Source organism: Danio aesculapii, chromosome 16, assembly GCF_903798145.1.
Source record: "Danio aesculapii chromosome 16, fDanAes4.1, whole genome shotgun sequence".
Taxonomy (NCBI): domain Eukaryota; kingdom Metazoa; phylum Chordata; class Actinopteri; order Cypriniformes; family Danionidae; genus Danio; species Danio aesculapii.
In genome coordinates, this window is record NC_079450.1 from 30811026 (window position 1) to 30837423 (window position 26398).

The 26398-nt window shown below is 36.2% G+C and overlaps 3 protein-coding genes across 3 annotated transcripts; all 3 read right to left on the minus strand.

Annotated features, from left to right (window-relative positions):
• Nucleotides 1-15: 15 nt before the first annotated feature.
• On the minus strand, nucleotides 16-5224 carry hcst (hematopoietic cell signal transducer). The gene is made up of 5 exons (XM_056475593.1): nucleotides 5149-5224; nucleotides 4628-4697; nucleotides 2901-2921; nucleotides 1834-1965; nucleotides 16-1762 (listed from the first exon to the last, which is right to left on the minus strand). Exons 2-5 carry the CDS (start codon nucleotides 4668-4670, stop codon nucleotides 1719-1721), a joined length of 240 nt encoding a protein of 79 aa, XP_056331568.1. The 5' UTR covers nucleotides 4671-4697; nucleotides 5149-5224; the 3' UTR covers nucleotides 16-1718.
• A 2553-nt stretch (nucleotides 5225-7777) lies between these two features.
• Nucleotides 7778-17615, minus strand: wu:fe05a04 (zinc finger protein 28). The gene is made up of 4 exons (XM_056476023.1): nucleotides 17386-17615; nucleotides 15139-15756; nucleotides 11883-12859; nucleotides 7778-9692 (listed from the first exon to the last, which is right to left on the minus strand). Exons 2-4 carry the CDS (start codon nucleotides 15749-15751, stop codon nucleotides 8541-8543), a joined length of 2742 nt encoding a protein of 913 aa, XP_056331998.1. The 5' UTR covers nucleotides 15752-15756; nucleotides 17386-17615; the 3' UTR covers nucleotides 7778-8540.
• A 2143-nt stretch (nucleotides 17616-19758) lies between these two features.
• On the minus strand, nucleotides 19759-26393 carry LOC130243743 (zinc finger protein 436-like). The gene is made up of 5 exons (XM_056476031.1): nucleotides 26288-26393; nucleotides 25341-25537; nucleotides 24357-24472; nucleotides 23218-23361; nucleotides 19759-21202 (listed from the first exon to the last, which is right to left on the minus strand). The coding sequence occupies exons 2-5, from the start codon at nucleotides 25492-25494 to the stop codon at nucleotides 20432-20434; spliced, it is 1185 nt and encodes a 394-aa protein (XP_056332006.1). The 5' UTR covers nucleotides 25495-25537; nucleotides 26288-26393; the 3' UTR covers nucleotides 19759-20431.
• Nucleotides 26394-26398: the final 5 nt, after the last annotated feature.

Below are 26398 nucleotides of genomic sequence, written 5' to 3' on the forward strand. Positions count from 1 at the left end.
GAATCACAAATCCACTTCTAAGAAAGATGACTTATTTATTAATTGTTAAATATGATGCATAGAAACTCAAAGCTCTGCATAGCAAACAATGCTGTTGAATATAAATCTTTATATAACTCTTTTTTTTTTGCACGATGCCAAAGACTTACTTAACTAATACCCAGGGGCAGACTTAACCAATAAGTGAGGTAAGCAGCTGCTTGGTGCCCCAGGGAATTGGGGGCCCTAAACAATGTCAAGAAGCCTATATTAATCATCTAGCTCTTTTATAAATTTTCTATCTTTTGTTGTAAAATCTGTCTAGAACCATTAAGATTTTAACGTTATTACCTCTTTTCAAAACTAGGAGTCCCCATGAACAGCCTAGTGGAATGTTCCTTCTGTACTGCACACGCAAATATTAAAATCGAACCACAAATACGGCTATTTTTATTTTATTTTATTTATTTCTTTATTTGTGAATTTATTATATTTAATTTTACATTAAGAAGATAAAGGTTTCACTTAAAATATATTTTAACATGCTGTCTATTGACAAAAAAATTAAGAATTTAGAGAGAAAAAAAAATAATAATCTAGACCATTTTGAGGGATGTAAACGAAAACAATGGTCCCAACGTATTTCCTGTTGTACATTTTTATTTCTATAGCCTCCGACAATCCAAAAGGAGCCACATATTAATAAATAATGTTATGATATCTGTTTTAACATTATGTTATGATTGAATTGATTCTTATTACAGTTATGAAATAGTTTGATAACAAGCAGGAAAAGTACATGTGTCAATGACATCACCACATTGAAATGGTCTATAGAGAAAGAGATTGAGTTCAAAGGCTAGGACCCCATACCTGAAATTGATTATATCCGGAATTGCTTAGGGCCCCAGAATCATTAAGTTCACCCCAGCTAATAACCATAACGCAAAAAACAGCTCTTTTTCTTTATGTCTGTAGAAACATAATGAATAATGCATGAACAAAAGTGAGAGGCATTAATGTATAATATTTAAAGGTATCATTTTAAAAAAAAAAAAGAAAGAAAATCCTGAAACCTATCCACTAGGTGGCAGTGTTTTTCTATACTGGTGTTAATCTTACTTGCTTTAATTATGTGCTATATTCTATACTTTCATAAAAAAATTAATTAATCAATTGAAATGTCCATTGAGTGATTTACAATGCAAGTCAAATGTCTGTAAACGTTAAGGTTTGTATCTTTTTTTGTAGACGACAGTAATATTGTGAGACATTATCTACATGTAAAATAACTTTAGTGCTAAATGTCAGTGTCACATGATGCTTTAGAAATTCATCTAAAATGCTTATCTAAAATGTTTCTGCTCTGTTATGATCAGTTATTACCGGAGTTCAATCTTTAATCAGGTTCTTATCATTAATGTTCAGTTCAGCTTCATATATTTGTGCAAATAAGAAAACAAGATTGTTTTATATTTAATTAAAATATTTGAATTTCATTTTTTTTACTGTGTTTTGATCAAATATACCTCGAATAAAATAAACTTTTTTTATAAAAATAAGAATAAAATTAATCCTAATGTTTCCAAATTGAGTGTTAGACAATTAGAAAATTGTGTCTAATTCACAAGGCCACTAAGATTAAAGCTGTGTATTCAAACTGTGTTAAATCATTACTTCATAATATCCACTGTCAGTCACTTAGTTTTCCGTTGTTGATGTCAGTCTTCTAAAGATCTTCACGTTTTGCAGTTTGCTCTAACATTCATGTAGACTTCATCAGCTAAAGAAATACACAAACATGTTAGAAGCACGTCTGTTTCAGAAATGCTGTTAGTCTGTGCAATATCTTACCATTTTCCTTCTTTTGTCTGCGCTTGCTGGCGTACCAGTAGGTGGTGGTAACAATCAGGACCGTCACTGCAATATCAGCGAAAATAATACCTGCTACTGTCCCTGAGCTCACTCCAAAACATGAATATTTGTCTGTGGAAATATTAAGGGTTTGAGGCATGTGAAGTACACACAGCATACACTCACATACTGTAACTGATACAAAAGTACACAATGCTATCTGTACTGTAAAGTCAGATCATTTCCAATGACTCAAAACATTTTGTAGAGGCTTAATGTCTCAAAACATTTTGAGTTTGTCTAAATGAATAGAACTTATTTTATTTTGCACTACAAAAACATTTAGTGATGTGGGCTGGTTTCCAGGCTTCCTTCATTAACATGTCACTGCTGATCATAATTGAATTAAAATATATAATAAACTCATTTGTGCATTTTGCTTAGATAATTGTTGCATAAAATACAATCCTTATGATTAAGTGTTAATGTAACTGTAAAAGAGACCATTAAGTGTTCATGCAAACAGTCTTCATGTTTTTCAGCCCATCCTCAATCAAACCAAAGATGGTTTACAATGGTAATTTTCAACATAACAGAAACCTCTGAAAATCCTAACATAGCATAAAATCACCGACACAAAGAATGTGGGAACTAGAACTCTGCATCTACAAATGTTCACGTTAATACTGTAATATTTTGGGTTCACATAACGTCACTTACTATGTGGGTGAAATGAACTAGTTTCATTATATTGGTTTTACTTTCAACAGTCAAATATTTAATGCTGATGATATTCTGCAAAACTTTTTGAGCAATGTTGCAGGGCAGATTTGGGAAATTATGCCATAACTGGGCAACTGGGTCAGACACAGGGTAACTAATTAGGGCAAAGCGTGACATAAACAATATTGTTGCCTTCCTAATAGAAAAGCAGTCAAGCAACATCGCTTTGCAAAATTGCCCTGTATCTTCAGCATTACAGATCAACATGACAAATATTATGAACTGTAAGTTGCTGACTAAACATAAAGATGCTGACCGAATCAAAACCTAACATAGATTCTTACCTCCATCAGCTCTGACCAAGCCTTGAAAGAGAGAGAGAGACAAACCAAATAGAGGATGAGATACACTTCCTTCTGTTTAGCCCCAAATACACCACAACTAGAGAAATATTTTTCCCCCAATTTGAAACACTGACTAATTCATTTTTCAATTTAAATGACTCAGAAAACCTTTACCATATACTCGGAGAGAATGAATTGACGTATAGACTAGCTGCTAAATATGTATACACTCTACACACCATAAGAAATGGTTCATGTAAATTCATGTATCTTATTTAAATAATCTAGACTTTTTATTATTATAATTGTTATATTTATCAAATATTATATCTGTTTGTCTGTTTTTTTTGTCATTTATGTCTTATTTACTGTATTATTATAATTTAATTTTTTATTTATTATTATTATTATTATTTAATGATTTTAATATACTACATACTTGAAGTGCTTTGGCAATACTGAACTTGAACTTGACAGAAAGAGAAAGAGAGAGAGAAATTTTTACAAACTTTAATTTAATTTAAAAGAATCATAATACAAATATAAAGTTTTGCAAACAATTTATTTGGGCTAAATTTAAACAAACAAATTAAGTTGAACATTACTAAATTTAATTTGTTTGTTTCATTTCAGCCCAAATAAATTGTTTGCAAAACTTTTTGCAGACATCTTTTTTTTTAGTGTATCAGACACAACATTATAAGGTTACAAAAAGGAAAAAATAATAAAAACGCAATTAAGGCACTATTGCAACAGAACATTTGAAATTATCAAAATAAACTGTAAACTTTAATACTTTTTAATTTTTACAAAATGTCACAAAACTATTTGATCATCAATCGATATTATCAATCGAAAAATAGCGTCTCCTCTTTCCACAATGTACATAAAGCTTCATTCACACACCATTTAAATTTAAATTCAAGTAAATTACCTGTGAGCTGCTCAAATTTATATTCCATTCTAATCCTTGACTGGGAATAAAAAATAAATAAAAAAGTCTAATATCTCTTTTCCCCTTCAATGGTCATTCTGCAGGTTTTCCAAATCGATAGTTTTGCTTAACGAACAACAAAATCTCTTGTTCTTCAGAATATTTACACTTTTATTAAAGAGCCTCCAAGAAGGATTATTACTGTTTTTTCCTAAAATATTGATTGTTAAATATACAGTTTATTCTGATTTATTTATTTTTTATCTGTATTTTTATTTAATTAAGAATAAAAAGAAAAAGAGAGCTAAGCTCCTTCTGTCATCGATTTAAGGAAGCTCTGAAGTTTCACGATGAAGAAATAAAAGAAGGAATAACTGCAGCTATTCAAACTGTTGCGCCCGAGATGCTACAAAGAGTGTGGAACAAGTTCGAGTATCTTTTTCTTTGTTCTTTTCTATTTATTTATATTTACTTCTATTTATTTACTGTTTACTATGTTTTTTTAATTATATACGCATGTTGAGAGAGAGAGAGAGAGAGAGAGAGAGAGAGAGAGAGAGAAAGAGAGAGAGAGAGAGAGAGAGAGAGAGAGAGAGAGAGAGAGAGAGAGAGAGAGAAAATCAATTTGCCTCAAACACTCAGAACTGTAATAAATGCAGATAACCCCCCCACTCAGATATGTGTGGAAAGTCACACCTCTGCCTAATACATCTAACAGGATATATGCACACTGCACTGCATGGTGGTCTCAGACAAAAAGAACAGAGAAGTGGTAAAAACAAGCATCGCTTACCTATCAGACAGAGGAAAAACAAAAGAAGCCCCTTCTTTGTCATTTCCTGTTTTTGCACTTTTTCAGCGATCTTGCTCACGATAAGTGAAAATGTGCAAAATATCACAAAAAAGGGGAAAAAAGGGAAAACATCAGTGAACAGCACATGTAATACAAGTACTATTTAAATTAAACATATTTTACTTACGTTACTAAAATGAGTGTGCTTTAGGTCATATTAAAAAAAATTAAACACATAAAATAAGACATGACTCGACAACTAAACTATATAGATGCAGAGAGGCTTCTCCAACTGCATTTACAACATATTATTAGCAGACACAAACTATCACAAGCGTTAACCTGCGTTTAACAGTAACAGCAGTCTTTTTTCTATTAACTTATCTGTTTTAATGGCCAAGTACACAACCACCTTAAGAACGCTTGAATCTAAATCGCATTAGAGACGTTTGTTTACTTCATAAAATGAAAGCATGAAGGTTATTTAAACTCTTCAATATCAAGATTAGAATCTTTCTTACCAACCAAATGACGAGCTGGGATTCATATAAACAGTTGACATGTTGATCGTCGAATTAACCGACTTCCGCCCACTTGGCTTCTTAGGTTTTTCCCTTTCCATTATGAGTCACAATATGTCAAACCTCCTAAATAATAGCCTACTAATAAGGCACGCATGTAGCATTATCAAACACTTTATTCTCAGAAACAGCGAGCGACTTTTCATATTACTTATTATTACAATATTTCACTATGAGCATCGTCTGCAGCAGGAACCCCCAAAAGGTGTAAAGTCAAATGACATCGAGATTATAAATGAACAAATGATGACAGCCACCAAAAAGTATAGCATAAAGTTACACAACATTTCCACAGAACTTTTCTGTTACTCCAAAAATAATTATTTTTGTTTTCTTGATACAAATTTTAACATCTGCTTCATAATAAACCTTGTTTTTATGCAGATTCTACATTCATAAAGGTACATTTTCAAATTGCAAGCCAGTATTCATAGCATTTATACAAGAGATTAAAAATTACGTACAATTCCAGATTCACTTGACAAGAAAGCACTCAAAACATATTCAATTTGCACGACCTTTAATATGTATAATCTACTAAATCTCTAAATTGCTATTATCATATTATTTTGCCCTCTTCACACCCAATTTCTTCTCTCTTATATATCTATCATCAGATCAGATGACCTATTGATATCTTTTTAATTTTTGTTTGATTTCTGTTGTTTTTTCCCCCTATTGTTTATCTTTTTTGATTCTTTATTGGCACCATTTTAAATAATCTAATGATTATTATTGTAAATGATGTGTACCAAATGTATCATTCTGTTATACAATAAATGTTCAAAATAATAATAAAATAAGTTACACAACATTAGTCATTCCAGAACAAATACTTTAACACAGCTAGCTTGAAGCTTCTGCTTTTATATCTGTACTGAAAGATGAAGCGAGAAAAGGAAAAAGAACTCCATGAAACTATAAGCATATGCTGGCACAATTGAAGTTCAGATGTAAAAACCTCTAAATGTCTTCTTCTAAATTGAGCATTTTACCAGGCTCCTGTGTAGTTGCAGAATTTTTCACTTTTATGGCAAAAATAAGCCATGATCATGATCTTTAAGGTGAAATAACTAGAACAACATAGAAGGCTGAGAAAATGCTCATTTTCCATTTAAATTTCAGATGGTACTTAAAGGTTTCTGTATCAAACTCTTTAATTAGATTTAGAATCTTTGAAATACCAAAATGCACTATTGTGGTTGCTTACCCTTGAGTAGAGCCAGACAGAATCTGAAGACGTTTTTTTTGCCATATCTGCGTAGAATATTGTAAAAAATCTAGATTGATGAGGAATGACTGGGTGTATCCTAACTGAAAACTTAATATATTAAATAAAAAATAATACATTCTTAACTTTTATTAATGTTTACAATGCAAATCCTATTAGATCCATTTATTTAATAAACAAAGCAAGTCTCTCATATATTATATCTACTAAAAAGCAGAAATTGTACATTACAAACTGTATTGTATAAATCATATGAATGTTTTTTTATTAGTCAATAATGTTACTAAAATTAACTTGATAAATGAATAAATTTACAAAAGTAAATAAATGGACTCAAAGATGGGCTGAAAATCTGCAGATTTCTGCGCACGCAGATTCCGTGTGGGCCCAACCATGAGTTAACTTTGTCATCTTTACTCACCCTTCATTTGTTCTAAACCTGTTTGAATTTCTTCTGTTGCACACAAGATATTTTGAGGAATGTTTGAAACCTGTACACCCTGACTTCCTTTTTTTTCTTTCACCTATGGATTAAAGTGTTAACACAATCAACAATGTGGCCTGTAGAATTTGTATACAACAATTTCTGCAAATGCAAATCAGAAAATATTAGAGGACTGAAGACCAGACAACAGTGTGCAGAATCTTCACACCAGCACAACTGTTAAAAGGAAACTTCACCCAAATTAGAAAGATTACTGTTGATTTACTCACTTTGCTTTGAACATTGTAGGCATCCGTATTTCGGATGAGACGTTAAACCCAGGCCCGACTCTCTGTGGTCGCTAAAAATCCCAGGATGTCCTTCGAAAAAGAGTAGGGGTTTAACTCCGGCATGTTGGCCAAATCTGCCCTCTTTACAATCATGGCCTCCTAACCATCACCATATCATAATTTGCTCCATCACTCAGTCTCCTCTCCACCAATCGGCTGGTGTGTGGTGTGGTCTGGTGCAATATGGCTGCCGTCGCATCATCCAGATGGATGAGGATATTCCCCCCAATGTGTAGTGGTTTGAGTGTCCAGAAAAGCGCTATATAAATGTAAGGAATTATTATTATTATGTATGAATTACCAAAAGACCACAAATAAAAACACCCAAAATCTTCTTTAATCTTCTACTGAAGTAAACCTTGGATAGTGTGAAGGTGAGAAAATGAACAGCAGATATATTTATTTCTGACTCAACTATCACCTTTAATATGTGCAGTAATACAATAATCAATGTGTGCTGTAATTAATCATCTGATCTAACACTATTGATTATCTGAATCAGTGATTCAAAAAAGTTGGGGTCAGGAACGCCTGGGGGGTTGCGGGACAATGATGAGGGGTCGCTTGATGACTTCCAAAACTCAAATTTTATTCAACTCTTAGAATTCCCATATTTTATTTATAAGAAGATTGTTAACAGTTACATCAAAGAAACTACAACATACAAATAAAAGTTAGCAGATTTCAATTTTTGCGACCCCAGGGGTGTTCAGATTAACCACAGCAATAGCGTCAGCTGCAGCAGAGTGATTTTATGGGGCCAGGTTAAGCTTTCTGGCAACCTTTATGGCACTCTAATACATAAAAATTATGATATTTGAGGTTAATTTTAGATTAAATTAATATATGACTAATAAAATAATTATATGGTTATTAAACTGTTGCAGTTTTGTGTTGTCAATATGTTTATGTTTATATAGGCCTATAGTTATGTGCAACGTTTGTATATTTATAACCATCTTCCAGAAAAATTAGGGTCGCTAGTCACTGACATGGTATTTTGGGGGTTGTGGGCTGAAAAGTTTGCAAACCCCTGATCTTAATCACAATGTAATAAATCATGAAAGCATATTTACCCACTTCCTAATCTAGATTTATTGTATCTTGTAGATCATAGTGAAATGCAAAATACAGTGAAAGCAAACCAGAATACATTCAAAAGACACTTGGTTTTAACATTCACCAAACTTTTCACCATCTGGGAAAAATAATTGTGACACCCGTTTCCCTAGGAAAATGAAAAATGTAAAGATGGTGTAATATTAATGAAGTCAAATCAATTTAAAATAATAATTTTAAAAATCATCTAAATATTCGTGCACTGACGTCACAGCACTGTGCCAGACCGCAGTCTTTTTCTAAGCGGGCTGTGTTGTGTAGTGTGTGTGCCACTGTTAACAGGCGAGGGCTCAGGACCGTCACTGACCACCGCGTGCTTCATGTAGTGCTGAACCATGTCCTTCTCTGGAAGAACTTGTCCACAAGTCACGCATTCATGAAGCTCACCATCCAACATGTCTACTCCGCTGTCTTCATCGCCAATCTCCATTTCTGTACTGCTCGAATCTACATCTTCCCGAATCTCCACCTCCACATCAAAGCCAGACTCATTTTGACCCTGTGGACCATCTTCTGCCTTGTCCTCCATCAAGGTAAATTCCATCTCTGACCCTGTGCACATCCTGTCAGATGAATTGACTTCTTCTAAACGTTGCTCGTCTTTACTTTTGTGATGAGTAACTTCTGACGAAGCAGAAACCAGAGAGTCTTGTGAAGTTTGTGAAGAATTCAGTGTTTCCTTCTGACAAAACGGTGTCACTGTGTTTGCAGGATCAACAGCATCTGACAAATCTACTGGGTTAGTTTTTTCATCCTCCGATCCATTAGATTTCATATTTGATTGAGTTTTTTGCTCATGCTCCATTACTTGTGTAGCAACATTCATTCTTTCATCTTGAATCACGATTGTAGTCTGTTCACCTGCCTTTAAGTTTTCCATATCAAAACCATGAACAGAACCTTGATCTTCTACAATGGTCCACCTCTTCTTTGAGGAACTGTCAAGACTTTCCACAGGAATGAGTGTGTTTGAAGGAATGTTGGGCTCTTCTTTAGTGATGACGCCGCTGGATGAGGCAATCGAAAGGGGAATGATATTTGAAGTGGTTGAAGGGGTTTCTAAGACTAATGATGAAGGTAGGAATGTTTGCGAGCTCTTGGTAGAACCAGAGGTGGGGACCGGCAGAAGCATCACTAAAGGCATTCCTGGAGGAGGCTGTTTATTTAAGGTCAGACTCCACTTGCCATCAGCAGTTCTGTTTTGATCACCCAGTGGAAGCATCTGCACATTATTCAAGCCACTAGAGAACATTGCAGGATTTGAGGGATGAGTGATGGTTTGAAAGATTATGCTTTGAGCAACTGGTTTTGTTATTTGTTGAGTAGGGCTTGCTTTCAGTTTGGGCTTCTTCACAGTAACCTGTAAATAGAAATACAAGATTACAATAATAGAACATTTATTTTTTACAACACATTTATATATTATACAAGTTCCTTCAAAAAAAGAGATCTCAAACTTTTGTTTTAAGATTAAACATATATATAATCAGTTTTGAACTGTAATTTAGGCAAGTGTAAAACTTTTTTTTATGCCAGAAAGCACACCGTTAAAGTGGAAGTGAAGCGCTCAGTCAAATTTACCTTATTTTGTAAATTGGTTTCCACTTTAATGAAGATATAAATAACAAACTTGATTAATGTAACTATTTTAAAGAAAATGACATGTTTTACTATAGCTTTTAGAGCTAGGGCAATGCTATCTAAAAAAAAAAAATCTATGTGTCTGACGACACCTAGTTTCGTTCCCTCAGCTAAACAGATAGAGTGGAAGAAATAGACTGAACACGGAGACTCCAAAGCCTAATTTAACCCAATGCGTGAAGTTGTGGGTGTGGAGCTAGTGCAAATGCAAGCATCAGATGTGTGTTTAATATAGGGCTGGGTAATAAAATAGGTATCGTTATTTATTGACCTAACACCATTGTCAAAAACAATAAAAAAAAAAGTTTGCCATGAAGTTTCAGTATGAAGGTTATAGTCTTACTAAAATGTGGCTGCTGAGCGCGTGCCCTGGAAGCAGTGCCAATAACTTTAGGGTGTAAGTTTGTAATTTCCAATGGAGGCATGCGACTTGCACGAATCACATTAGAAAAAAGAAAATAGTGAAGGAAACTATGCGCTCGTGCTTGTCACTTCATGTCAGAATTACAATGCATGCGAAAACGAGTGCAGTATGGCAGCAGTGAGGAGATTGTAAATAAAAAAGGATGCAAGGACGTCGCCACAACGGCTTTTTGGTTTCTTTTCTTGTGCATCGCAGCCACTAGCTCCCCATCTGAAACAGTTTTAGGGGGAAAATGTAGTCATTCACCTTCACTATTTGTAATGTTGCAGTGTGTATTTGAATAATGAGGTCTGGTTCCTTTACTTGAAAGCTCAGATTTGATTATCATAATTAGTTTTCTCTACAGAGTTTAAGGTTTACTGTATCATTATTATTCAGACCTTACAGATATTGATCTAGCTTTATCATTGCACACATTATTACTTTACATTATTAAAACTATTTGCCTTAGTAATGTTGGTAAATTAAAATAAAGTGGCTAAAAAAATTCCAAATATTCATAAATGTATTGTAAAAAATATTCAATAATTATCGATTTCGAATGATATGAAACATGATACCTTTGATCATTTTGTTCCAAATATCGCCCAACCCTAGTTAAATACATACAAAAATTATTTATTCTCTTTTCCCTTCTAATTCCCGATCATTTGATGCACTTTGGTCCGCTCTCTGTATTCTGCCAGACTGCCTGTCTGAGTTTCAACAAGGTCCGGTACTGATGTAATGGGGCAGGTACTTTCACCTTTCACCATTACAGCCCTCACCTCTTTTCATGTTTAAACCACACTAGGATCTGCACGTTTTTTTTCACATGGTAGGTTTTTACGTCCTTCATACATGTTGACAGATCGACTCGATCGACTTGATAAAACAATATGTTTTGACAATCCACAACGACGTGACTTAGTAAAGCGTTAAATCATGTATCATTTTAATTGTTGCATTAGTCTGAATGTAAATCCCCTTGTCAGGCAGCGCTGGAGCAGCATGGGAGAGTATGTATTTATTAGCCACAACTTTGATGCTTGTATTTGCACTAGCTCCACGCCCACAACTTCACGCATTGGGTTAAATTAGGCTTTTGCAGTCTCCATGTTCAGTGCATTACTTCTATTTATACAATAAAAAATAATTAGACTTAAAACTGTATCAATGTACAAGTATAATAAAGAACTGTTTTAGTGCAGTGTCCATAATAATGCTTGATATCCTTCAGTGTATTTTAAGTGTGCTGCAGTATCATTTGCCACTTTAAAAACTCTCTTATTGACTCTGATTGGCTGTCCATTTTTTTTAACCACTCATTGGATAAAAAAAAGTTCCAAAAGAGATGTTGTTCCTCTGTGCCATTAGTGAGGACTGCCCCATTCTTTTGATTTTAAAACCATTTTTATTAGACACATTCCCACCATTATCCTTCTTGTGAATGGGGCTAATAAACAATTTAATGAATGAAACAAACAAAAAAAAAAAGAATCTTACCACCGGTGGGGCCTCCACTCCACAAGTTTTCAGGTGGCTGTCATAACCCTGCTGATGGGGAAAGCCCAGGCCACAGTCCTGGCAGAGGCACGGTCGTTGTGCCGCATGACCTCCCATATGTGACATAAGCATGAGCGCCGAACGGAAACCCATCCCACATTCGGCACATTTCAGGACCCGCTGGTGTGTGCTCCCATGCTTCTTCAGCTCCTCGATGCTCGCAAACACTTTTCCACACTCCATGCAACGGATCTCATCGGTCTGGGTCTGCAGAGACCCTTGATGACCCCAGCATCCAGTGTCCTTCTTATGCTTGTCAAAATCCTCCTGACTCTGAAAGAAAACCAAACACGCCATGCACTGGAGGCTCTCAGGCTTACACTCGTGGCTGTGGTAGAGCGAAGGTAAGCGGAAATGACGTTTGCACTTCAGGCACGTGTACGGCAAGACGCCCAAGTGAGAGAAACTGTGGCGTAATAAAGAAGTCTTGCTGGAGAACGTTCTCTCACAGTCCGGGCAGGAGAAAAAGCCTCTGCTGTGCCACTCAAGGTGAAGCAGGAGCGAGTTGCGATGGCGAAAGCTGGAGCCGCATTTGAGACACAAATGTCGTTTGGCCTGTTGCCTGTGCGCCTCTACGTGATCCTTGCACACCTCGAGGTCAGTAAAAATCTGCTTGCAAAAATCACACTGGTAGAACTCTTTCTCAAAGTGGTTGGTGTCCAAGTGGTGTTGGAGCTGCTCCTCAGTCTCGAAGATGTTTGAACAAACGCGGCAGTGGATGGAGGCCTTCTGCGAGTGCGATCGAAGGTGCGTGCGGTAATTGACTAATTGGCAGAACTGCTTGCTGCATTCGTTGCAGCGGTAGGGCCGAACACCCGTATGCATGTTCAAATGTTCTCGGAGCAAGAAGAGAGAGGAGAAGGTGAGATCACACACATGGCAGCGATTGTCTTTGTTCTCTCCATTTTCGTTCGACTCTGAAATGAAAGAGAAAATATTAACAGATGAACAAACAAACACAAAAACTAAGTGAAGTTTATTTATAAACTAATTTCAAGAGGATCACATGCTTATGATTGACCGAGTCTGGTCCCACAATAGCCTATGATTGATTCACCAATCAGATGATTCCTAACTCACTATAATCTTCGTCTTGAAGAATCACCCCCACCCACCCCTACTCCCCCTCCTAGATGGATGACACGGCGGCCCAGTGATTAGCACAGTAGTGATTTCCTCCCACAGTCCAAAAAACACGCAACTTAAGTAAACTGAACATGCCAAATTAGCATCATACTCAAGCTCTTAGCAAGCCGTATATCTCTCCTTAGCCATGTCTATATCTGCCATTATTCAAAAATAAGTCGAGGGAGTTCATTGAGATCTACCTAAGCTCAAACTCTCCTCTAGCCCTGCTAATTGGAGGGAGCCCAGGGCTCGTGGATCTTAAAAGCTTAGTGCTCTTTTCCCGGGACAGCATGCTAAACGAGTTTATTACCAATCATCAGCTAAGTGTGAACAATAGTATTTTCCCAGTACTGGATTGCAGCTGGAAGAGCATCCACTGTGTAAAATATACGCCAGAGTAGTTGGTGGTTCATTCTACTGTAGTGACCCCTGATAAATCAGGGACTAAAGGCTGATTTATACTTCTGCGTCAAGTGCAAGCATATTTGTGTGTGTATGCTCCGGCGCAGCCTTCATGCAGTCGTTTAGCCCTCGCTGTGGCTGATGCTGACACTGACGCACACCTCTCAAAAAAATGACATCACAACAATGCAATGCGCAAGCTTTGCGATTGGTCGGCTTAGTAGCTGTGACCTGTGTGGGCGGGACCGAGAGCCATGCGAACCCGTTGGAGCGAGTGTTTACAACTGAGGAGTCCCGTGAAGTAGCTCTAGATTTTGTATTTACCTTATGATTAAAGTTGTTGCACATCCGCCGATTCCCACCTCTGAGTGAGCGGGTTGTAGCTACTTGTACATTAAGGCAGCATTCAGAAAAAACTAAACGCCCACAAAGAAACACGACACAGAGGAACATAAAAACCTACTGCCAGCTAGTGTTTTGGAGATGTTATTGCAGAGCAACACAAACAGCATGCAGAAGAATAAATGCACAACTACGCACAAGGCATGCGCCGAGGGTCACACCAGTCCCTCAACTCAAAACTATAAGTCATCCTTAAACCGAAGGAAAATTCATGAATAAAGTGCTAAATTAAGCAGAGATTACAACTAGTATTAAGATGCATATTGATTAATCGGATTACAAGCACATGAGAGACACATTCCCATTACCTTGTGTTTTAATCTGTACCAGTGCATACGTTTAATTACAAAGTATAATTACATTATGTAACTAGGGTGCATGAGAGAAAGGATTTCAACCTAAGAGAATAAAAAAAATCTAAAAGCAAAAGAAAAAGCAATTTGTAGTTAATTGAAATGTAATTAAAGTACAGATGCCGTGATATTTGAAGTCCGCATGAAATCCAAATTTGCAATGTGCATTTTGCTAGCTCACATTGATATTCTTTAGGTCAATAAATAATCCATGCACATTAATTCACCAAAAAAATTGTTTACTTTGGTAATCTTTAATAATAGCCTGACCAGCTATGCATTTACAGCAATGCAAAGATAATAAGACCATGAAAACACTCAGGTTCATCAATTTACTGGATGTCGAGTAAATTAGTACCGTATGCCATTTGGTATGGTTTGAGTAAAGCGTTACTATTTGTTTTATTCTGTAAAAGAATTGATCACAATCTTCACAATAAAAGAAAATAAACAATCTTCAATGAAAGTTTGACCATTTGCTGCCGTGGCAGTTCTGTTGACATTAACCTGTGGGCTACCATAGCAACTGTATGTTAATACCCTGTCTCACCATTAGTTTGCTATGAGGGAATGATGCGCCAAAAGAAAACTCCGCCCCTACTCAATATTCCATTTCAGTTGGAAGTACATACTGAACAGTCTCACCAATCTCCGGTTCATGCAGTCTTTAACTGGAAAAGTAATTATCTTCGCCCTTCATAAGTATAGCTAAACTAGTACACGGACACACAAACATCAGAATAAGCATGTACACCAATACTCTGAGCAATACCCAAACAGACTGTGCAATCTGAAATATATCCGTGCCAGAAAAAATAAATACTTACTGTTTAGTCTTCAACATACTACATTATTAAATCAAATTTAACCACATTTCTATTTTAAAAAATTTAATTACAATTGCACAGTACCTGACCAGGAAACATCCTCATCTTGTTCTTCCTTCTCCTCCTCCTCAATATCATCTTCCACGTCTTCATCATCATCAACATAATCTCCATCATCATCGTCAGTCAAAATATATTCCACTTCATTTTCATCTGTCCCTTCCTCACCAGACAAAACTTCCTCCATGGTAGGACTGGAGATCCCCTCTGCACATGTCAGCTCCTCTTCATCTTTGTCCATTTCCTCTTCTCCATCTTGAGAGTCATCACTGTTTCTTCGTCCTGCACGCTCTCTTTTTCTCGCTTTATTCCATGAGTTGCAAATAGCTTTATTTTTCTTTTCTGAGCTAACGATACTTGAATCACTCTGAGATGTGTCTGCGTTGATGGGAGATTTTGGTTTGAAGGGACAGAAATACTGATGGTCCTGTAGAAAGCTTTTTTCTGTCAAGGCATTCGGAATGAAGCAGGGATCTTCATGACAGTCTGCAGGGGTTTCAGTCTCAGGCTTTGGTTTTACAGTGGTGTTCTGAGTTGGCAAAAATGTCTCCTTAACACTTGGTGGCTCACAGAGAGGAAAATTCCAGTTTGAAAAACCCAACTCTGTCAGCTGGATATCAAGGGTAAACTCTGACATGGTGCCTTGAGAAAGAAAAAACAATATATAAATGTTGCTGTTTGTTTATTTATTTATTTATCAAGATGAGACACTGTTTTTTCATGCAACTGTACATTTAGAGATTTTGGGCTTTTCTGGGGGGTTTTTTTTAGTCTAAAAGGAAGAAAAGAATCGAATTTACCCTTTCAGTGTTTCTTTCGTAGTATTTTATTTGGAATGGAGTTAAACACAAAAAAACGTAATATTTCATCAATGTGTGCCTGTACACTACCTGACAAAAGTCGTCGCCTATCCCAAGTTTTAGAAACAACAAATAATAACTTGACTTCTAGTCAATCATTTGGTATCAGAGGTGGCTTCTATGAAAGGCAAAGGTCTCTAGATTACGCTTATTTTACCTAAATAAAATATGATCATGCCTTGATTTTTAATTATTTAATTAGGAAAATAAGGTCTGACTTTGTGAAGACAAAAGTCTTGGCACTTAACAAAAATATTGTACAATATAGAATATAAAGTCATGGTGCAGTGGAAAAAGAATCAATATTGTGTATGACTCCCATGAGCTTGGAGGACTGCATCCATACATCTCTGCAATGACTCAAATAACTTATTAATAAAGTCATCTGGAATAGCAAAGAAACAGCGTTCTTGCAGGACTCCCAGAGTTCATCAAGATTCTTAGAATTCATCTTCAATGCCTCCTCCATCTTATCCCAGACATGCTTAATAGTGTTCATATCTGGTAACTGTGCTGGCCAATCCTGGAGCACCTTGACCTTCTTTGCTTTCAGGAACTTTGAGGTGGAGGCTGAAGTATGAGAATGAGCGCTATCCTTGCCTCCTCCTGTGGTTTGTAATGTAATGGGCAGCACAAATGTCTTGATACCTCAGGCTGTTGATGTTGCCACCCACTCTGCAGATCTCTCGCCTCCATACTGAATGTAACTCCAAACCATGATTTTTCCTTCACCAAAATTGACTGATTTCTGTGAGAATCTTGGGTCCATGCTGGTTCCAATGGGTCTTCTGCAGTATTTGTGATGACTGGGATGCAGTTTAACAGATGATTCATCTGAAAAATCTGCCACTTTTCCAAATAATCAACTAGAAGTTTAAAGTTTCTATTTGTTGCTCTTAAAACTGTGATCGACGACAAGACTTTTATCAGGTAGTGCAGATTTCAGTTACACTACATGGGCTGTTTTCTCAAAATAAGTGTGGGTCACAAATCTTAACTTCAGCAGCACGTACACCTTAATTTAAAGCATTATTCATATTTATAAACAGAATACTTTACAGGGGAATATGTTCATGTATAATCAGACAAATTATATGTCATTATGCAAATCTGACGAATTTACTAGAAATTAAATCATCCACTTAAAATGAGGGCATAAAATGGTTAACTTTATTTAAATTAAAAGATGTAAACGGTTAAACTAAAGATAAAGAAATAACCTCACATAAATGCGTCAATGAAGTCAAATAAATATGAATTATTTGCTGATTCTGGCTGTAATTAGGAAATCCAGGAAATTAGGTACTGGATGTAATTTAAACAGTGTCCAAAATCTAACATGCATATGTGAAAGACAAAGTAAGTTAGTACAGTGAATGCACTATAAATCTTTCTTCATTCAGATAATTACCTAGTTGTCTTCGACGAGCATTTGCAAGCACTACTGTTCAGCAATGCAACAATGAACCTTTGATACTGCCTGGTAACTTATATTCATTCCTTAACTGCCATGACCGGCTTTGAAGATATCACCGACTGCTTAAAGGGTGAACGAAATTGCCGTCAACGCGAAAACTATTTTATAACGACACAAAGTAATAATGCACAAATCAGGTTGCATGCAGAAGGTGAGCTGTTGTCCATTCGATTCTTCCGGTATGAAACGCCTGGCCGAAATGCGGATGTTGCCATCTGTAGGAGAGGAGCGTTAGTGCGGTCAGTACAGTACGCCAATCGGGTTGACAATAGTTTGCTGTTTTGCGTAAAGAGAAGGTAAAATAAAACATTCGATATATTAAAAATATAAGCATTTAAAAATCACACAAAGCTTTTCTTACTTTTGTCATGTTGTCTTAGTCCTGTGCCTTTCATTAATAGAAATGCCCCTTGATGAAAGACTGAGGGCACATCAGTGGCTTTGTAGGGGATTTTGGGTGATGGATGGGGAAATGTGTTTGACAGAAATTACTCAATCATACAGTTTTACCATGATTAACACAAGACAACAATTCGAATAGCATAAGTGTAATAAAGTGTAAATAAAGAGCTATGACTAGGCCCACACAGAATATGTGCGCACAGAATTCTGCAGATTTTTAACCCATCATTCTTTGTGTTTATTTACTTGTGTGAATGTGTTTTTTAATTTTTTAAATTACAGTAATATTATTGACTAATATGAAAATATTCATGATTTATTTACAACACAGTTTGTAAAATAATATGTTCTGTATTTTAGTAGAGATATTATGAGAGACTTGCTTTACCAAATAAAGTAGGTCTAATTGGTTTTGCATTGTAAACAGTAAATAAAAGTTCAAAAGGTTTTTTTTTTATTTTATATATGAAGCTTTTAGTTATGATACTCCCAAAATTATTCCGCATAAATCTGAAGATTTTTAACAAAATTCTGCGCAGAAATAGCAAAAAAATGTCCGCAGATTTTGTATGGCCCGACCTGACATTTTAAAACAAGTATCATTTGACATATTAAGTCTCTTATTTGCCATTTTCAGTATTCACAGCTATGTTCACTCTTCTTTTACTTATGAGGATTTACCCATTTACCACATAATTACTTTAATTTAATTTGATCTCTTATTCTTTTACACACACACACTTATTTATTTTCCCAAAATTAGAAACATTAGACACGTGCACATAATATGCTGTCAATGTGTACATACACACATTCTCAATTTACTTGATAGATGATAACGTTGTACTTTTGTTTAAACACTTTTTCTGGTATTACAGAAAATTGTGTGCTCTTTACTAAATCCCTGATAATAAATGTAAATATGTAAAACTACACTGTTCTAAAATCAGTTGTAGCTAATCAAACAAGATACTCTAAATCACTTAGCTCAACTCCAACTCTAAAATATGCCTAGATTTCTAACTAAAACCTACAAGAAGGATGATCATAGGCAAATGTTTAGTAAAAGTAGAAGCTGCAAACTACAAGTCTAAAGAATATTAAAATGATTAAGCAGGAAAAGATCTGCTTAAGATATACATACAGTGTTCAGCATAAGTGAGTACACCCCATTTTGAAAAGGAATAATTTTATTATTTCTCAGTGAACATAGGCAATGTATTTTGGTGCATTTAAACAAAACAGATATATTTATTCAAATAATATTTTAGTCACCAAACATATTTAGACAAAAAATATGAAAAAGAATAACCTACAAAATTTCAACAAAACTTCTTTTTCCCTTCTCTTGATTTTTCCTCTTTTTAAAATTTCTATTTAATATTTTTCTCAAATATAAATTTGGCTGTACTAGTTTTTGGACCGTTATCGTAAGTTATTTAGTTAGATACACTCCAGATTTGGCTTCAGTACTGACTAATCTAATGTATATGCACAAATATAATATTGTATACATCGTATTAAAATATGAATTTAAGAGAGATTAGTGAGGGGTGTACTTATATATGCTGAGCACATATATTGCTGCATAAAAAACATGCCAGAGTAATGGGCAGATAATTCCGCTGTGGCAACCCCTGATAAATCAAGGACAAAGCAGAAGGAAAGAGAGTAAAATTAATCTTCAATTTGGTTAGAAATTATGCAGAACCTTATCCCAAAATAAAAACTGGCACTGGGAAAAAAAAATGTACACTTCAGTCTGTGATAGTTATACTATATTTTAGGACTAAACTGAAAAACATTCAAAGAGTTTCAGAACAAAGTACAACTCCTCCCTTTTGAATCCTTGACGTTTAAATGTTTATAAATGTTTTAAAAAAAAGCAGAAGACATTTAAAACACTTTCAGTGAATTATTTAGACATTTACTTCACGCAAAGAACTGCCTTATTTGTTGGTAACATTAAATTCAAGTCAAATGTCAAGTCATACCTGTAGAAAATGGAAACATTTGAAATCATATCAAGTCAAACCTCATCAGAAAACAATCATTATGTAAATCTTTCCACTCCTCATTGTACACTTCTAAAAATGACGTAAAAACAACAACACATTCATAGAAAAGACTTTAAAATCTTCAACAAAAAAGAAAACAACAATTTGAAGCCTTCAGACAATATAACAAGGTGTTTTCTGTGGGTTTCTCTTGATGGTTTTAGTTACAACATGATTACCCTACAAATGAGACTTCAGCTGTGGTATGAATCCTTTGTTTCTTGCCATGCCAAAGCTATGTACAGATGTCAAGATACAGTGAGGCACCAAACATGGTTACTATTAGTTAACCTTGAACTCACAACCCTTTGGGTCTCCAGTTTTCCAACGTCCACATAGTGTTGCTCTCAAGCATCACTCAGTTGAAGGATTGCCTGCTATGTTACAATTTCAGCCCTAAAGCAAACCTTGCCCCAACCTACATTTCTATACACAACATATTAAAAAAAGAAATGTGTCTTGTTAACGTACACCTGCAAAAAAACAAACCAAAAAAACAACTGAACACAACTCCAACTGAATTATCTTTTTCCAGCCAGCTTCTCCTCTTTCTCGTGGGTCTGCTGATGAGCCTTCAGGTTGCTCTCTCTGCCAAAGCTTTTCCCGCACGTGGGGCAGGTGTGCCGTCCGGCGCTGTGTACTCTGGTCATGTGAGCCTGCAGTTGCGCAGGTCGGTTAAAACTCTCCTCACACTCTCCACAGGGGTGAGGCTTCTTCTGCGTGTGCTTCTCTTTCTTGTGCACTCGCAGCAGCGTCAGGCTGGGGAAAGTAAGATCACATTCAGTGCAAGGGATCTGCCGTTCTGGCTCGGGGACAGATTTCTTGTCATCATTTTCTGCCTTCTCATCTTCCGCCTCGGGCTCCTGGGTGGATTTGGCAGGGCGACCTCTTCTTCCTCCTGTTTTTGCCGGTGTTGCAGAAGCGTCCTCTGAGTGATTGGTTTCCTCTGCCTCTTCATCTTTCTTCTTTTTCTTTGCTTTCTTTTCACTGGGAGCTGCTGCCTCATATTTGGGAGGCCTCCCTCTGCGTTTGACAGCAGCGCCACCGTTGCAGTGCCGGTCTCCTGCGTGGTTCTCCTGATGCTGAAGGAGCTCTGCCTCTTCCTCAAATCCTCGTCCACATTTACCGCAGCGGTAGGTCTTGGAGGGATCTTCCGCATCCTCTTCATCCTGGGGCACGGGGTGCTGCATCAAACGATGGCTACGCAAAAGTCCAGGGCTTCGAAATGTCTCATTGCATTCTTTGCACACAAACTGACGCTCCGGACACACCTGCCGCCGATGCGTTGTTAACTTGTGGAGAGAAAGTCACACATTTGGAAAATGAAACATAGGGTTCTATTAACAATTGTGCAAAGTCTAAACAAACATGGTATGGGTACATCAACTCTATACCATTTCCCACATCCTCAGACTCATGACAAGTCAATATTTAGTAACTGTGTATTGTAGGGCCCCAGGATTTCACCATGAGAAAAATGCAGACAGTATCATGGCATCCAGTCCGAAGAATGTAATTAGCTCTATGTAATAAAATTTGCTCAATTATGGATGAATGAATCAGAAGTAGAGCTGTACTTAAAGTCTGGCTGCAGATTTGCACTTGCACTTTCAGGCTTGCACTCTCTGACTTGCACGCTCAGGAAACTGTACTTCCTTTGCAAGTGGCGTCATTTACAATCGCCACCTGTTGCCGCTTGCATGAAAGTCCTTCAGTAATTTAACTTAAGAGTGTCCCTGAGGGGGAAAAAATCTCTGAGGTAAGGGATTTCATTAGGATCGTTGCAAGAAACTTCTTATCTGTCACCTTTACCTAAGTGCCTTTTTTCTAAACGTTTCACTGTAGTTTCTGGGACTTACGGCGACGGGTGCCGCAGTTGCTATAGTTATGTAAACAGATCATAACGAACCACGAATGCTTGCCGTACAACAGCTCTGCAGTAATGTTACACATCATCTATGTCGATTTCTTTCCATTAAGCGAGTTGAGATGTTTCTTTATCGAGTCGATCTCGACGTTATGTTGGGAGGACCTATAAAACTGGGCTGGGATCATGAAGAGACTTTTGAAGCTGCACTGAAACTGCGATTTCATTTGGATGCACTCCTGCGCAAACGTGCTAACTTATCAACACATATGACTTTATTTATTTACAGTCCTGTGAGTGTTTTATTAAAACATTTTTGTTATGGTGAGAATGTTTGCATTTTGAGTGTCATTTGTTCAAGGGAGCTGATTAGGTCCCTTAAATGTTTTACGAGGAAATGGTTACTAAGCACTAAGGGGAAATACTTAATGGCAGCCTTAAATTCCTTAAGTTGATCTTTTTTTTCTTTCCCCTGGCAACCCAACTTTTACTAAGTGTACCCTTAACCTGAGGGGTTTTTTGTTTAAGGACTTTCATGCAAATGAGCCCTACACTCTCCTGCCACGTCACTTGCACCGACATCTGCATTCTTATTTGCAATCGTCCTGCTGAATAAAGAATAGTTTCCCAAGTCGTTCAAAAATCATTGCTGCAAGTCCATAATGTGTATCCGTTAGTTGTAATACTACAACTTGAAATGTAAAAAAAAAAAAAAAAAAAAAAAAAAAAAAAAAAAAAAAAAGATAAAGCAAATTTGAATTTTAGTTTTATTCATAACTGTGGAAGAACACTTTGTATGTCTATTTAGACCTGATAGGTCATATAAATAAATAATAAGCTTTGCTGGTATACATGTTAATAGTAGCCTGCTTTGGTCAATTTACATTAAAAGCATTATAATCATATGATGAATACACAAACCGCTTTTCGGGGGGAGGGGGGATCTGTCATGGTATACAACTTAAGTACTTAGAATTATTTGACAACATCGTCACTGGCAACGCAAACGAACTGGAAACTTTTAGTTTATTTGTGTTGATTGAAAGTGACGTGACAGGAGAGTGCAGGTGTCGATTGTAAATGACGTCACTTGCATAGGAAGCGTGGGTGCATGAGAGTGCAAGCTCGAGAGTGCAAGCCTGAGGGTGCAAGTGCAACTCTGCAGCCAGACCCTTCTCGCTGTACTCCTAACCAAACCGTGATGTGAACTAGAGTCAGTACTGTACTGCAAAAAGTCTATTTAAAGTATACATGTGTGAATTAATGCGGCAGAAAAACATCATCATATCACATACACAAAGAAACACAAGCGTCTTTATAAATTTCCATCAAAATAAAAGCTACCTTCAATTGAAATGAATTGTGACGGAACACTTTTAAAAATATGTATTATATTGATGCAATCATTTAATGTTCAAATTCTTTCAAAATAGTTCTCACCTCTGAGAATGTACGAAAACATTCTTGGCAGTGAACACATTTGAAGGGCTTGTCCTCCTTGTTGTGGGTCGACTGATGTTGTGTCAGTTCCTCAGATGAGGGAAAGGTTCGGTCACACACATAACAAGTGAAGAGAGTATCGCACTGTTGAAACAAAAACAGTGAGTTGTGAATAGACATCACTTTTTTAGTGGTTCTCATTTTAATTACTGATAAGAAGTGCAGAAAAGGCAACGTGATGGCCCAACGATTAGCACTGTCGCCTCACAGCAATAAGGTCTCTGGTTCGAGTCTGGGATTGGTCAGTTGGCATTTCTGTGTGGAGTTTGCATGTTCTACCTGTGTTGGTGCTCTGTTTTCCCCCACAAGTCCAAAGACATGCGCTTTAGGTGAATTGAATAAACTAAATTGGCTGTAGTGTATAGGTGCGTCCCAAATTGCATACAAGTAGTGCAAGTAGTGTGTTCACATTGGAAACACTAAAAATCTTATGTGCACTTGGATGATGCACTTATTTAACTAGTAAAATGATTTGAATGATGGAGGACCAGGAATCGAACTTAGGTCACCGTGACCACCATAGTGCCAACCACAAAGCTATTGGCGCAGACAATTGACATCACTTTTAAAACCAAAATCATTTCATGAACCATTAAAAAAAATATTTTGATTTTTTTTTTTTTAAATAAATGGTTTTTTTATGCAAATCAAACATCCCTTTTAACATTGAATCGAAGATCATAAGACCAAACATAGTAAGATTCACATTCAGTAAACAGACTTTTGGTTTTAATTCTGCCCCAAAGCAAGTCTTCACTTGATTGAAACTGTACTAAGAAACTTTTGTGTTCAAAATTAACTAAAATATATTTAATTTCTACAGGTTGTTTATGTGTCATTTCCTGGCCCACTGCAATGAGACAATTAAGTGTTTTTATTGGGTCTATTTTAGATCTTTTGGGTCTATTTCTGCTGTGTAATAGTGTGACTTGTTACTAATGTTGTTCCACAAAAAAGACACAAAAAAATTACAATGGTTTTTAGAAATTAAAGAATAAGATTAATATTTTGCAGATATATGAATCCCAAATAATCAGTGATACAGGCTCCAATGCCATTAAATTATCACTTCAACTAACCTGCTGAAGTTGCTGTTTGTACTCTTCCCGATGACTCTTCTTCATGTGCCTTTCCTTGGCTTTTGAGTTACAGAAAGTTATGAAACACTGGAAACACTGTAGGCTTTCATGCTGGTCTAAACACAGAGAGAAAGAGGAATGACAAATGTAAACATTATTATGGGGGACCAATACATTATTGATTTTAAGACTTGCAGATTCTTTATCTTATTAAGAAACAAACTCTTGTTTTGTAATATATATATATATATATATATTTATGTATTTTATTTATTTATTTTTTTGCCACAGCTAATATGCTTTATTCAAATGTATAACTTCACCAATAAATCTTTGATACCCAGGTGCTTCTTCTGTAACATAAATTAAACAAACAGCAAATAGAAAGCATAAGAAAATAAAGGAATTGTGTAAACAACAACATTATTAATCAAATAACACAAAACAAATGTTTTTGTGAAATGGAAGTTGCTGCAGACTTGAATATTTCCAACTGAAACTGAATTTTGAGTATGGGTTGTTTATGCATTTCATATTTCACTCACAGCAAACTTATGGTTGGAAAGGCGTGTCTAAACATATCTTGCCCAAGCGGCCAAACTGACATCAGTTATTCTAGAGCGGAAGCAAATGGTTCAACTTTAATAAATATGACCAAAATTGCTTTCTTTAGTGACTTGCATGAATTAATTGTTCACCTTAAGACTAACAATGTGTGCTAGCAAAATAAGCACTGTACATTGACATGCAGTACATTATCATGCATATTTAAAATATATGTATTCTATTTTAGTACTGCTGTTTTTATAATCCTACTTTCCATGCCCTAAAGATTAATTATAAAAATTAACCATTCACCATTACTTTTTGAAAACAGGAATAATATCAGTTTAACGCAACAGGTGCTCATTAGAAGCATACATTGTAAAGCTGGACGTCTGTGAATTAACTGACCCAGGACAAATTCAATGATTTCACACTCACATGACTGAATGACAGGAGGTGGCAAGCGGTCCTTAATAGAGATGGCGTATGAATCCTCTGTCTTCTCTGGGGGCAGTTCAGCAGGGGCAGCAGCAGCAGCAGCCTCTCCACCTCCCATCACCATCTCCTCTATCTTCAGTAGGTCAGAGTCCATTCTCAGGCTTTAAGAATTCAGTGTACACTTGCTGTAAATGTTACTGTAAAGAAGAGATTATAAGGTTTAACTATGTTTACATTTATGCAGTGTATATATTGTGCAAGAATCACAAAATCCACTCATATATCCACTAGCTTGCCACTTAAATATTAAACAGCGTGAGGAATAAACTCAACCCTTTCTACAGCTAGTTTTAAGAATGAAGTTTTTATTGCTGAATGAGACGGTGCCATTAAATCACATTAACTTAACGTTACGCGAGCTTAAAGTGTGATATTTACCCACCTTTGTTACATGCGCTTTACACCCCAGCTGCTGGTCAACATTTTGTGTCGGTAAAATAAAACAATTAAAAAGAGTTTTGTTTTAGAAAACTGGGTTAGGGAACCAAATGTTTCAAATCGCGCGTTTTAGAGCCGCCTACCGTTTGTTCGCACTAACTAAGCAATGCTAAGCTAAATGCTACTGGCTAACAAGGCCTACAGGGGCCTTGAGCTTCTGCAAAACAAACCCGCGCTATGTGGCTAACTAGCTCATTGCTTCATATATTAAAATTAGTCCCGCTGTAGTTCTACTAAACTCGCCATCAAAACAAGTTTTTAACCATTTTGTGTTAGTGTGTTTAGCGGTTTTTACATTAACCAGCTGCTGAGTTCGAGGTTAAACTTGGTCCAGACTATCAGCCAAGTTCGCTAACGTTAGTCAAAGCTTATTCAAACAAAGCCTAAAAAGAGGGCTGTTTCTGATTTATTTCCATTAGAGTTTTAAAATATTAAGGCGTGATTCTTACCTGGAAGTGAATAACCTTTTCTTGTCTGGAGGGAAAAGGCATAAGCCTGACATATGAAAAGAAAGGGGGCGCAAACGTGTAATCAGTGACCCGCTGGTAGACTGAAAAAAC

Excerpts from the sequence above, each read along its gene's own strand:
- hcst (XM_056475593.1), bottom strand. The coding sequence starts at position 4,670 with ATGACAAAGAAGGGGCTTCTTTTGTTTTTCCTCTGTCTGATAG. Across the intron at positions 2,922-4,627 it reads GTTTTTCCTCTGTCTGATAG|GCTTGGTCAGAGCTGATGGA; the intron begins GTAAGCGATGCT and ends CTCTCTTTCAAG. Across the intron at positions 1,763-1,833 it reads CAGACAAAAGAAGGAAAATG|CTGATGAAGTCTACATGAAT; the intron begins GTAAGATATTGC and ends GTATTTCTTTAG.
- wu:fe05a04 (XM_056476023.1), bottom strand. The coding sequence starts at position 15,751 with ATGTCAGAGTTTACCCTTGATATCCAGCTGACAGAGTTGGGTTTTTCA. Across the intron at positions 12,860-15,138 it reads TGAGGATGTTTCCTGGTCAG|AGTCGAACGAAAATGGAGAG; the intron begins GTACTGTGCAAT and ends CTTTCATTTCAG. Across the intron at positions 9,693-11,882 it reads GAGTGGAGGCCCCACCGGTG|GTTACTGTGAAGAAGCCCAA; the intron begins GTAAGATTCTTT and ends TTCTATTTACAG.
- LOC130243743 (XM_056476031.1), bottom strand. The coding sequence starts at position 25,494 with ATGGACTCTGACCTACTGAAGATAGAGGAGATGGTGATGGGAGGTGGA. Across the intron at positions 23,362-24,356 it reads ACAAACAGCAACTTCAGCAG|TGCGATACTCTCTTCACTTG; the intron begins GTTAGTTGAAGT and ends TTGTTTCAACAG. Across the intron at positions 21,203-23,217 it reads GTTTTCGTACATTCTCAGAG|TTAACAACGCATCGGCGGCA; the intron begins GTGAGAACTATT and ends TCTCTCCACAAG.